The following is a 13,767-nucleotide window of genomic DNA, read 5'->3' as shown; positions in this document are numbered from 1 at the left end:
TAAAAGTAGATCAGTGGGGCATTGGTGAAACAAGTGAACTGTATTGTGACTAAAATTCTAGAGGGAAAAAAAAACTTTACTGAGGATTATTCCTACCATGTAAACTTTGGGCTTGCTGAGTCTAAAATTGCTGGATTTATGCCAGGTAAACTTGTTTGTCTGGAAGGGTTGCTAAAATATAAAAATCAGCAACACCACTTAAATGTGTGTGCCGTAGATACAGGTGAGAATTGTGTGTTATATGAGGAAAGCATTTGGTCTGCAGATGGAAAAATCTTCTGTCATAACATGATATGCAAGATGCTACAACATGGTCTGGAAAAGCAATGTTTCTGTTGTCTAACATGGGAATTATATTTTAAAGATACTTGTATTAACTGATAATTTCTTATTCATTTAGTGTCTGAAGAAAATAAGAAACATGGATGGTCATAAGTAGTAAGTGCCTTGGTCATTTTTTATTATTCTAAAGAGGTATTACTCTAAGAGGTGTTTGGCGTGCTGACTTGTCACTGCTTGGGTCTATCGTGCATTATGTTCTGGCATCTAGTGTTTATATGGTCACTAGTAGATATTTTATTTAAAAAGAATAAAAATATCAAGTGAAAAACTGCCAATTTTCTGAAGAATGGAAAAACAAGTGAATTGACTACATAGATAAAAATTGCGTGCGTTAGAAATTTCCTACCTAATGGTAGGAAGTATATAAGGCATCTTATTTCAAGGGATATATCAGTTATCAACAACCAAATAAAACTAGATCATTCTCACTGTTTAGTGAAACCTAAATATATCTATGATTGTTTGACATGAAATCCATTTTAAAAGATATTGGCAAAAGCCTACCAGTAAAAATTATCCACCAAATATTTCATTAGATAATGAAAGCTTTACGTAGATCACCCTGGAAGTAATGCCTCCTGCTTATTTCCATGGAAATAACAGATACAAAGAACATAATAACACTATCTGATAGAGCAAATTCTCAGCTATAAAACACTATATTTCAACACAGTCACCACCAGTAGCTGTTCATTTTCACCAGCGATGAACAAGCATCTGCATGCCATGCTCTTAAAAATCTGCCCCAGCAGAGGTTTTACTATTACTATGACAGAGTTACTGATAGGAAAATGTTGTTCATGCAGTCCAACTTTCACGGTACTACCAGGCACTATTTGGTCTCCATGAACATTCAGCATAGACTCGATGAATGTTACTGGGTGCCACTTTTTGCACGTGCAGGAATTCTGTTCCACACCTTTGCTTCATACGCACTTCCATATCAGATGCTATTTTGTCAGACTGCCCCTCTGGTGCCATCTGTCTCATGGCAACAACATGTAACGGGGTATTGCTGAGGAGGTACAATCTCCACTGCCATACCACCAGCATCCACCTCTGAAGACATGGGCTGACATATTGAAATAGGAGGCATTGATTTATGAGCAACCCTTGTGTAATCACATTAAGAATAAGCAGGAGCTAGATATTTCTCCAAATGATATTAGTTGTTGAATTTGTCTGAGGTAGATGATTGTGTTCTTCATCTCCCTCCAATTTCTTTATCTGTTTAATTCAGGAATCTCTATTAATCCCAGAACTTTTTTTTTGTGACCTTGCATTAATAGCTCATTTTTATTCTTCCCAGCATGTCATCAGAATTTCCAGTGATCTCAAACAAGGCAGCTATTAAGGGAGGTTGACATCAAATGAATTATGGTGTTTTCTTCAGTTGTCCACTGAACTGAGATACCAGTTATTTGCACAGCTGTAGCACAGGTTAAAACACACAACTGGCACATAGCTAGGGCCTTAGTACTGCCACATACACATTACTTCTTTATTTATTTATTTTCTTCTTTAAGGTAATATAACACTGTTCTTATTAGCTAACTATTGTATTCAGCTTTCTCATAATGCAGGGGGATTTGGCAAGGATCTAAATGTCCTTGTCATTTATTAGATATTGTAAATTTTGTCTTTTAGAGGCGCTACATCTGTCAGGTCAGTCTGGGTTTGACCTAATTTGGTAGGCTGAAGTTGCCAGAGTATGTGTAATGATTTGATTGTGCAAAACTATATATGAAATTTGTCATGTTTGGCATGCATTGTTTATTTTGTCCTGTAGCACCAAAAGTCTTTTATTCTGAGCTTAATGAAATTCATAAACAAAGCTCCTTGGGCTGGTGCTTGGGCAGAGTTAAATGAGTGAACACCTTTCTCTTTTTGTGAGAATTTGAGGATGAAGCCAAGAAGTGCAGTATATGTATGCATTTTGAATTTTGTCTTTGCTTATTTCCAGTTAAGTTTCTTATCATCCATTTGGTGACTGACTGCCTCTTAATTAACTGATTAGAAATAATCGAACCAAATAGCATATCCCTGTCAAACTTTTAAAAGTTCCTTTTAAGGTCAAACTGTGTCATTAATAACTGTGTAGGATAGCACTGCCTCCCTTTTTAGGAATATGTGCACCAAAGACTTTAATTTTCCTAGTGTGTTTAATATATTACATTTTACAAACCAATTATAACTCATAAGCTGCAGTGATTTTGCAGATCTTAATTTATACAATAGGGGAAAGGACACATACTTCTGCAGAAAATAATAGTGAAATAACTGTTACTTGAAAGAGATCAAGATTTCATTGAGAGACTTTATTTTCTATGCTTCATATGGTTTAAACATATTGTGGAATATGCAGTTTGTATGTTATACTTTTTTATTGGTTTTGCTAGAGGAATGCAATGCAGAATCATCTGCCAGTAAAAATTTCCCTCCCGTGGGGGGGAAAAAGAAATGATCAGTTACGTACCTACATTTGTCACTTATTCTTTGCACAGTGAAAGAAGTGAGCTATCTGTTTTGCACGTAGCCTCTCAAAAGAGACAAATATTCTTTTTTTATTTATGCAATTTTTAAAATGACAATGAGAAGTGTAACTTCATTCTTTACGTGATATTCTTTAAATGATCTTTGTGAAATCCTGACACAGCTTAAATTGCATGAAAATTGCAGTTCTACTAGTGCTCTCTTAAACTTTCCTGTTAGTTGTATAAAAACAAATTTTAATTCAAGGGACTGTAAATTATTCTATAATGCATTGGGAAGATTTTTTATCCATTGATTATTCGGCAATGTTACGTGCCCAAGGCATTCAGATTAAATGCAGTGTATTATTTTCCAAAGGAGGATAGGAGATATTGGTGGAACTTGTACTGCATTAATAACTTTGTTACTAATGCATAATGAGGAGATGCATATTAGAATACACATACGTACATATACATGACATATTCTATATGGAAATTTATTAATATAGTTTGTTAGATTTACTTTTTAAGCATCATATTGAAGTTCTGTTATTTTGTTTCTTAATATTTTAGCAATTATCCAAGGGAATTTTATGATCAATATGCTCAAAGCCAAGAAAAATCTGTGGTTAATAAAATGCAACAGAAGTACTGGAAAACAAAGCAAACCCTTATAAAAGTCACAGGAAAAAAAGAAGATGAACATGTTGTGGCTTCAGATGCAGATCTGGATGCAAAACTAGAGGTTTGTAATGTCTGTGTAATAACTATTCTCTCACAACTTCTAAGATGTTTTAATTTCCATCAAGACTCTAAGATATGTACCTATACATACTATATAATAATGTATATACATTTTTATCATTATTTTTGTATAGTATCCTTTCCAATTTTGGACAAAAATACTTAGGGAGACACGAGGAATATAGTGGCATTTTTGTAAGACAAAAATTTATTTGAAACCTGATGTGCCTCATACTTATTTTCAGATTTTGGTGGCAGGCTTTTTAGTTTTTGTTGTCAAGAGGAACGGGAGATCATCCTTTGTTTATTATCAGGAATTGGTGCATAGGGCAGTCTGCTCTCTGAGGCTTTTGTACAGATTACTGTTTGTCAGCGTGAGAAAAGGCAGTTTCTGAGTCTTTAAAGAGTAACTGGGAGATGGGACACTACTGTGTGGCAAATACAGTCCTACTGTCAGTACCTTCGGCCACACTGGAAAACAGCTAAGGTTCTACAAACTGAAGAGCTTCAACATCTTTAGCTAAATCAAAAAAAGACAGATAATGGACTTCTGAAGTGTAATCACCAAGTTAATGTACAGCTAAATTTCATTGGTATTGTTTTCTAGTGTAATGGTCAATGTTTTATGTCACTGTTTTTCTTAGAAAATCATTGAATTAGGATTTTTGTTTTTTTATGCATTTATGCTGAAGTACAAGAAACTTTTACAACACCCAAATATTTGTACGCTAACTGTGGTAGTGATAACATATATCTTAGAGGATTCTAGGCACGTATGTGGCTTTCGTGATACATTTGAAGTGGGGAGTATTGTTGTGAAATAAGCTAGAGGGACTGAAACAGTACTTTATAAATATATACACCTGAGTTCTTATTGCGGTTATTGTGTTGCAGGTTCATCAGACAGGATGCTTTGTTACTTCATGTGGGATTATAAATAGGGTAATTTGCTGTATGGGGCTGCTGAATCATGGCCTGAACCTCTGATTGATCACCTGAGGCGAGCAATGAGTCAGCCACAGGAGCACAGGTGAAGGCAATTCACCTGTGCTGCAGGAAGGGGTGGAGCCTGGCTCCATCTCTCTTAGGCCCATTTAGGAGCTGACTGCCAGTGGGGAAGGATCTCTCTGGAGATTCACTCCACTGGAGTTTCCTATGTGAGCCCAGGGTAGGGTGAGTGTCCTGTTCTGCTCTAGTATAATAATTACATAAGCCAAGCTCTCGAATATACTGTATCATCTGTACATTTGTTGATTGTACATTTGCTTACAAGATTTAAAAAAAAAAAAAGTAAAAATGTTTTAACTTAAGCAGTTTTTCAACTGCAAGTCATGCTCTCTGCTTAAAAGACGAGGTCCTAGTATACATAAGGAAGGTAAGCAGGTGCCAAAAGATTATAGTTACTGCTACAGGAGTCCATTTTGCTATTATTTGCATGGTACTTGATATAACAAAGATGAAGTTTAAATTGCAGGTTTTAGAAAAACAGAAAGGAGTGGTAATTTCTGTTTTCCTGTTAATTCTCAGAACTTAATCAAGACTCATGTTTATTCTATACTTTCTTGGGGAAACTGCTGCTTTATCATTTTGGTTAGAAAACCAGAGCTGTGACAATAAGAAGTTTACTTAAAAATCAAAAATTTTACTGTTGGCATAACTACATGAATTTGTTCCACTTTACTTTGTGGTATTAAAAATTTAATATACTTATTGCCCTTTAACATGTTTCAGTGAAACTGCAGATAGGCATTTTGATAACCTTGTATTTTGTTGGAGGGTGTTCAAAAGCAAAGATTAGTATGTCTTCATATGTATCAAAAGGTATTAATTAAAAAAAATTCATTAGTACTTTGGTTGAATATCAACTGTTTGGTCTGTTTTCAAAATGTTTTTTGTCTTTATTTTCCTTTTATATGTTTTGATTGATCTGTCTGTATAGTTTCAATGGATAATGTGATTGAAAGAAAAGCACAACTAATAAGGCAAATACACTTTCAAACTGGAAAGGTTACTCAATATTTAAGAAGAAGATACAAATTCCTAGATTTCAACAAAATTTAAGATAAGCTCTTTTTTTGTTTTAATCTTCAGTGTTTCTTGCATACACTTAAAAATCTTGTTTACTCTGTTTCAATTCCAGCTGTTCCATTCAATTCAGAGAACATGTATGGAGCTGTTGAAAGCAATAGAACTTTATCAAAAAAGGATTTGTTGTAAGTATGATCAAATACTGTAGTTAAAATAAGGAGATCTGCAATATGGAATCATCTAACAAGTGAAAAAGTGAAAATGGAAATGGGGAACTACTGCTTTAATCCTAGTTAAAGATAACGTTCCTTGCAGTCACCTAAATGTAGATTTGCTTAATTGTTTATAGATCTCCGAGTTCATGTTTTATACAGTGACACAAAGCAGCAATTATGTGGGATAGCTTGATTTATTTTTTTTTTTTGAGTCTTTTTTCCCATTACATTACATGGACTAAATTCAGAACTGTTTTGCGTTAGAAATTCTAACTCTGTTATGAATTTTTGTGTTTTTATCAAGATTGACTATGAAGAACATTGGTCTTATTACTAGTTTTATAATTAACTGATCCATTACTATTATGATGAATTTGATGATGCTAACTTGGCTGTAACAGGTGGACATTAATTAGTAGCACTCATTAGTGAGAGACAGGAACCTCATTTGGGAAGTTTCAAACAACAGGTTGTATTAAAAGACCTAAGAAGTTCTCTCCCATTAACATTTTTGACTTTCTGCTGCTGTGGTTTGTGGCCTAGAAAAGAGAATCAACTTTGGAAACACCTTTAAATTTACTTTTCTTGTTGCTCAATTTTATATATATTTTCTCCACTCTTTCCCTTTTCTTTTGCCTGTCCAAAGAAGAGGTTGAGAGATGATGAGATGTTTAAGGATATTGAGGTAAAATTGTAATGCAGACTAGTAGTGTATTGGAGTTCAAGATGTATTCCACAATAGCAGATGAAATTTCCTTGACAAAGATGTGCATGCAGCACACTCTGTCATAGTGTGCAATGAGTCTGCAATATGATTGTCAGCGTTTACCAGAATGATAAGAGAACTTCAAAACATCTTTCAGTATATTGGAGCATTCTCCTGATTGAGCCTGGGCAGAAATAAGTGCTATTGAAGACAGCCACTTTGAAAGACTGTTAGATGAGGCCACCGTTAAATGTTTTTGTAAGGATGTGAGATCATAGAAACTTAAGATGCCAAACTGGGAGTAGGCAACATGTCAATATATAAACATATATTTTTGTTTATCCTCTTATGTAAAAAAAACAAATTCAAGAGTATTATTTAAAATGTGAAAAATCCTAGAGTTCTAAAAATGATACTGCAAAGTAATTTGAAAATAAATGTTTAACTTAAGTGACTAGATTTTTTTCAGAGTAAAAAAAAGTCAGTAGTCAAGCTTGAAAAACAAAGACCAGATTAGATATACAGTTGTGCCACTTTTGGGTCCTTCATGTAATCCAATCATGATTTTTTATTTTTTGTTGTTGTTGTTCAAGAAGAAAGTAGCATGTTTTTTCTTTTGACCTTTGGCACTGACAAAATTGTGATTCTTATTAAATGCAGGAAACTCATCAAATATTCTGATTTATAAATTCAGGAATTCCATGAAATTTTTCTGTACTGCTTGGATTTGGAGTGACTTAACCTATTTGATGTTAGGCCAGTTTAAAAGCTGTTAATAATGTTTTAAATTACATGTTTGATCACTCGTTTATTTTTCATTAGTTCTGTCTCAGGAAGAAAATGAATTGGGGAAATTTCTTCGATCACAGGGTTCTCAGGATAAAACAAGAGCAGGAAAAATGATGCAAGCAACTGGGAAGGCCCTCTGCTTTTCTTCTCAGCAAAGGTATGTATGTCAGAATTACCATCTGATCACATGGGATAATGGTAGTTGATGGCTGTTCAGCTCAGCAGTTCTGAAGCTGTACCGGTGCTATCCGCATGGCCTCTCTAGCAGTGGGGCAGTAAAGGAGCTGGTTCAGGTCTCTTTCCTGCTTTGTTGCAATTCTCGTTGTGTGGAAAAATACTGCAGCATTCCTATCTTGGGGAGCTGTCTAGGTCCTGAGAGGGGTAGGAGGTGGCTTTTTCTGGACCATAGAGTCTCACACCTCAAGGAAACAAAGCCATTTCCTGCTTTAACCTTACTGAAAGAATCTCAAGAAAACGTCCTGCTGACTTTATGTAGATTGGGTAGGAGCAAATCAGTAAAATGTGAAGGATACAGAGGAACACAAACTTTTGCTTTTCTGTGGAGTTCTTGATGTCTCACTGATTGTGCTTTTTCAAAGGATTTACAAGCAACAGCACTAGATATTGTTAGGTTTCATTATGTGTGTATGATTTTGTGGTTTGTTTTTTCCATATTAGTACTATGAAAGCTTTAAATTTTCCATCAGTCAGAAGGGAAAGTTCAGTTTTGCGACAAAGTAAAAATCCTAAAGGATTTGGGGAGACTCTTAATTATCATGACACTTTCCAGCTTTAGCTGAGCAGTGCAGCTGTTTGGCTCAAAATAAAAGTTCACCTACCAAGTACTGAGAATTTCGTGTTTATCTTGGACTGCAGTTTGGTCATTAGCAAATCCAGGAACAGCCATGAGTAAGATCTTTAGAACATATGTAAGGTACCTTTGAGCTAAAACCCGAATTATTTGCTTTTTTAAGTAGCTCAACATTTCACACAAATCGCACTGTACAATCTGTCCATCTAAAGTGAACTTTTCATTTGAGTGACTGGTTAGGTATTTGTAGAATTGAAGAAATGTATATTATACCCAAAAAAGACCCAGTAAGAAGTTCACATTTTATTATATCTCCTAAATGTACATCAAGTAAGATGTCTTTCAAAATTATTTCCCATAAAAATAAAAACAGATGTTTGTCTGTCTTTTTTTTTTCTGAAGCCATCTTCAAGCTCATCTTGGAGTGAGAATTGTTCTTATGTTGAATGCCAGTAGCAATCTGGAGATCAAGTAAATGAAATTTGCTGGCTATTGGAGCTGAAATTAGAGATTCTCTTAGGCCTAGGAAGTCCCTAAGTGACAAATTAAACTAGCTCTACACTGGTGTGGAACTGATTGAACCCATTCCAGTGAGGTGGCTGCTGGCAAGAAACAGGAAAGCAGAAGCAGCAGATGGAAACATGACAAAAGTTGGAGTAATTCTGTCCCATTAGGAGCTGAAGTGATGGCATAGCGAAGACAACAGTGTCCCCTGCTGCCTCTCCTAAGTGTAGTATCTGGAACAAACATTTAAGAAAATCCCTAAAATCTTCCCAAAGATAAATATCTTTGTATAGAATTGTTCGGATTCCTCAAAATAAAGAAAAATAAATCAGTTAATTAGGCACCTGATAGATGACTTCTTTGTTCACATGTATATGTGAAGATTAAAGGCTAAGAAATGCTTTTTCTGAGGCTTAACATAACTATCCTGATGCATCTGTGGTATGCGTCCAGTAATATAAATGACCTCAGGTATATTCTTGCACTTGTTAAATGCAACTTGCAAAGAGGAAAGTTAAAAAAGCTAATATGTTTTTATTTACTAAATAAAACACACACATTAGCAGAAGTTTCTTTTCTACTAGCATGCGTAAGTGAAAGAAACTATGAAAGGTTGCTACTTGACTAGGAGAACTAGAAACACAATATGCACACAAAACTATCAATTTTGTGTATATTCCTAACCAATCTGTACAACTGTCTGAACACAGTAAAAATTGAATTCTTTTTTTTTTGTCTCTTGATTACTAGCAAAGTATCAATGTAATTATATTAATTTGTGTGCCTTTGCAGAATGACTTCCTTCCCCTCATTTCTTCATGTCTTCCCCAGATTAGCACTGCGTGCTCCTTTGACTAGGTTATATCAAGAAGTGGAGACTTTCAGATATAGGGCCATATCAGACACGTGGCTGACAGTAAATCGCATGGAACAGTATCGAACTGAATACAGAGGAGCTCTGCTCTGGATGAAAGATGTGTCTCAGGAGCTGGATCCGGATCTTTATAAGCAGATGGAAAAGTTCAGGAAGGTATGACATTTCTTGTAGTTTCCTGGAGTGGAGTGCCTGATGAAGCAATGAAGCATGATTTTGATTGTTCTGAGGAAGATATAACTCTGCAGAGCTAAAAATGCCATTAAACATAACTAATCTTTTTCCGTGTGACAAAACTCCAATTAATCTGATATGGAATACAATATCCTTCAAAGAAGAGTAGGCTGTAAGGGAAGATATGGTAGTAAGAAATAGCATTTTTCAGTAGTCAATTTAACTTCATCTTAAATCTTTATAATTTAAATAAAATATATGTTTTAAAGAAGGCTATCTAATTTTAAATACTTAGCTGTGATACCTGAATGACTAATTGAAGAAGATATGCCTGCTTTCATCTGGGAAAGGAAAATAGATTTTTGTACCTAAAATGGACATAATAACAGAAATGCCATAGTATCTGCTGATAAATCTTTGGGTGCAGTTAAAAGCAGGCTTTTTCGGAATGGAGTGTTGTCAGATTTAAGGGAGGAGTTCTGTATACAGCTCAGCATGATTCCTGGGCAACTGCTAACTATTAAAACTGTTAAGAATGCACTCTCCATAAATTGTCTTCCTTCAGTGTCTCTCAGGTTGACTGTACTCCTCCCCTGCCAATCACAAGTCACAGAGGATAGTCTGCAGATTTGCTACTAAGTGTGAGGATAGAATTTATTTGGGTTGATCCTGATCAGGAATGCTCAGGAGGCCCTTAAGTGTATTAGTGAAGGACTGGAACTTTTCTTAAGACAATTCTTGTTCATTAATGGCTTGAGCAGTCATCTTTCTGTGACTGGAAATGTTTGGAGATGAAAGGTGCATAATTTGGAGTTTAAAAACTTGAGTGAGCCATCCTAATGGAAAAGAACTGGTATGCATCTAGACTATACCATTTCTTGTAAACTGTATGACAATAGCAATTAAGAAAGGGGTGGAACAGATGAAATTCCAGCTAGCCATCTAATCTTTATTTATATACTTCAGTGCAGGATATTCCTGTAAGTATTGTGGCACCGGGCAAGTATTTTATTATGCCTTGTGGGAAATGTTTATAATGGCAAGTTCTTACAGGTAAAATAATTGGTATGGTCTTGGCATCAGCCAATTGCTTACGTGTTATGTTTGATTTATTAGAAAAACACTTAAGAAATGGAATGTTAGAACGAATAAAGCAGTGCTGGTAATGGTCATACGAAGTTGACTTATAGCTTTCTTGAAAAACAAATGCTATGGAAGGTATAAATTATGTAAATGGCAAAATAATTAAAATTTATGCTTTGACTCATGAGTTGTTCATTTAAAAAGCTGCGTGTGAAATTTCAGACCTCTTGTATTGCTGTGCTTCAAGGTCAGCAAAAATAAAGTCTTTTTAAACTTAGTAGTATTTAGGAAAATTTTCCCATTTGTACCATGTTAAGTATATTGAAATGTTTGCAAGTCTAAAATGAGTTATATTTTAGCATAAACAGATCATTGTGTGTGATACTGATGCTAAAATTCTGTAGCATTGCCTTGAATACCTCAAAAAAAACCTTAAAGAATGTCTTTGAACCTTTCTTTCCTCTGGCTGTCAACAGAAAACCTTTCAGATCACATATTTTTGTAGAGAACAAAAACGTCTATGTTTTGCAGCCAGCAAAGTAAAGAATGCTCCTGGTATCAACTTTCCTACACGTTTTAACACTTGCAGAAGTTAAATTTTTCATTTTTGAAAAACATTACGGAAGCAAAATCCATAAGTATAATTTACCTAGGTAGCTGATGCTGAACAAGGCACAAGTTTGTTTTTAGTGCTTTGGGGCTGAGGTAGATAAACATAACAAATGGTAGGTACTGCAGTCTCAGATAATTATTGAAGTTGTTTTTATTCTCTTTTGTTATGTTCTTGCTTGCAGATCTTGATTATACCATAGTGTGGCAGTGTAATGCAGAGCTTTTAAGGCTTATTTTGGATCTCATAATTTAATTCATGCTTAATTTTGTGTTGAGGAAAAATACCATAATTACAGATGTAAGATTTTTTTTTAATTCTCAAATATGCCATCACCAGTGAGAAATGTTTGATCTGGAATTTCTTATGTAGTGATACACTAGCAAGTAGTTGATGGAGCTAATCTGAGAGAGCATTTGAAGTCTGAAGAATTTTTTTTCTTGTTGTAAAAATGTTATGTGCTACTTCAGTAAGTGTCTTTTTAATTTTGAGTAAACAGTGCTGGTATAGAGTCCTTTAATGTACCCAGTGCAACAGCATTATTTATTATAGAACTGTTTTTCAGTTCTGTAGGCTTTCCTACTATAATGTTAAATACATCTCTATGTGTACAGAGGCAGTTCTTGTTTCAGGAGGCCAAAGTTAAATCAATCCAGATGGGCTTTTCATACCTCCCATCAGAGTAGGTAAGGCTAAAAGATCAATAGTTGAGTCAGTATTTTCAGAGCTGATAAAATCTGAGTTAAAACATTGGCATTTTTGTAGCTCTCTTTCAAAGCAGTGAGGTACTTGAATTTTCTACTATTTCCAAGACATTAGTGTAAATACACTAGATCCAGCTATACTGCCATTTTCAAAGTGTTCAGTGTTGTTTTTTCAGCAATAACCCACAGAGCAACCTTTTTACATTGTTACATGAAGATATCCTTGTGATTGTTACTACTTGAAACAATGTTTACTTCTCCCCACAGTGTTCTATAGATGCTGTGTACCTCCACTGTTGTTTTTTGGGAGGTCTGTTCTTTTTGTTCTTTCTATAAACTAATAAATGACTGTTTACTTGGATGGATAGTGATAGGACAAGGAGGAATGGTTTTAAACAAAGGCAGGGGAGATTTAGATCAGATATTAGGAGAAAGATTTTCATTCAGGGTGTGGTGACACACTGGAATGGGTTGCCCAGAGGTTTTGGATGCCCCATCCCTGGAGGCATTCAAGGCCAGGCTGGATGTGGCTCTGGGCAGCCTGGTCTGGTGGTTGGTGACCCAGCGTATAGCAGGAGGTTGAAACCGGATGATCATTGTGGTCCTTTTCAACCCAGGCCATTCTATGATTTATGGATACTCAAGCACAGCTATAGATATAGTGGTCTTTCATCCCCAGTTTGGAGCTTCAAGTGTTGCCTGAGGAAATCTAACAAGTGTTTTGCTATGCAGTACTGTGATATTTAAAGTAACTTCATTGAGATAATATTCATTCACCAAATTCACCACCACTGATTAGGTTTGAGAGTTTCTTAAGTCTTGGCTGTTCTATCTGCCTGGTGACTGCACCGTGCGGTGTGAGCTCTGCTGTGATACTGTAAAATTGCAGACCAAGTAGCCCAATGGTGGTCCCTGAATCTCCTTACCATAGCTCTGAAAAAACAAAGAAGTTTTTCCATGCATTTTCTGCTTGTAAGGAACACAGAAGAGGCTGTTCGGTTCAATTTTACTTAGCTCAGATGTTTTGATAAGAATGTCTATATCACACTGTATAAACTAGACATTACAGTATCTCTTGTAACAGGTTGAAAAATAAAGTTGAAAAAAATTATCATACTGAACTTTAATTATATGAAAAATCCTTTAGATAGCAAGATATATATATATATATATATAATGCTACATTGGTAGAACAAATTAATCCTTACCATATATATGGGTTTTTGTTTCTCTTTGTTCTGAGGTTCAAGCCAAAGTGGCTGTGTAAATGCACAGAGCTTTGTAAGTACTGGGATCCCTCAGGCAAGCTGTGCTGTAGCAGTGTACTGAGAACTGGGTATGTGGAGGCTGGGGCTCTGTCATGGTTCAGTATACCTGGAACTGCTTACCCCAGGGGTGGAAACATAATCCGTAAACCGTTGATGGCTCAGTTTCTCCTTGTTGCTTTGCAAGGATCTCTGCTTCTGCATGAACCAAACAGTGGGAGGGAGATGAGGTTGAAACTGTGCAAATAAGCAATGCATGGGATGTTTGCTGCAGAGCTTTGTGAATGCTGTGAGATTCATCCACTTGAAATACAGTGCAAGCCTTATGGTACTGAGATAGCAGTGATATATCTCTGTTTGTAAAGCATTACGTATTAGATTGGAGTACTGTCTGGAAGAGGAGTAGTTTCTTGATCAGTATTTTTGTGGGAACTATGGGGGACA

The 13,767-nt window shown here is 35.5% G+C and overlaps 1 protein-coding gene across 6 annotated transcripts in view; it reads left to right on the top strand.

The window, feature by feature from the left end:
* Nucleotides 1–13,767, top strand: part of ICA1 (islet cell autoantigen 1) — a 68,406-nt gene that overhangs the window by 10,464 nt on the left and 44,175 nt on the right. For 5 of the 6 annotated variants that reach the window (XM_085227496.1, XM_085227495.1, XM_085227494.1 and 2 more), the window contains 5 exons: nt 401–438; nt 3,390–3,561; nt 5,701–5,773; nt 7,332–7,455; nt 9,445–9,643. In XM_085227496.1, coding sequence (XP_085083622.1) covers nt 422–438; nt 3,390–3,561; nt 5,701–5,773; nt 7,332–7,455; nt 9,445–9,643 — 585 coding nt within the window. In that variant the 5' untranslated portion in view covers nt 401–421. The remainder of the gene's footprint in view (nt 1–400; nt 439–3,389; nt 3,562–5,700; nt 5,774–7,331; nt 7,456–9,444; nt 9,644–13,767) is intronic. The other variant, XM_085227498.1, reaches the window with a different exon arrangement.

The sequence above is a fragment of the Meleagris gallopavo genome, chromosome 6, assembly GCF_905368555.1.
Source record: "Meleagris gallopavo chromosome 6, MGAL_WU_HG_1.1, whole genome shotgun sequence".
NCBI lineage: Eukaryota > Metazoa > Chordata > Aves > Galliformes > Phasianidae > Meleagris > Meleagris gallopavo.
Note: the sequence above shows the minus strand (reverse complement) of the source record. Positions and strands in the feature narration are given on the sequence as shown.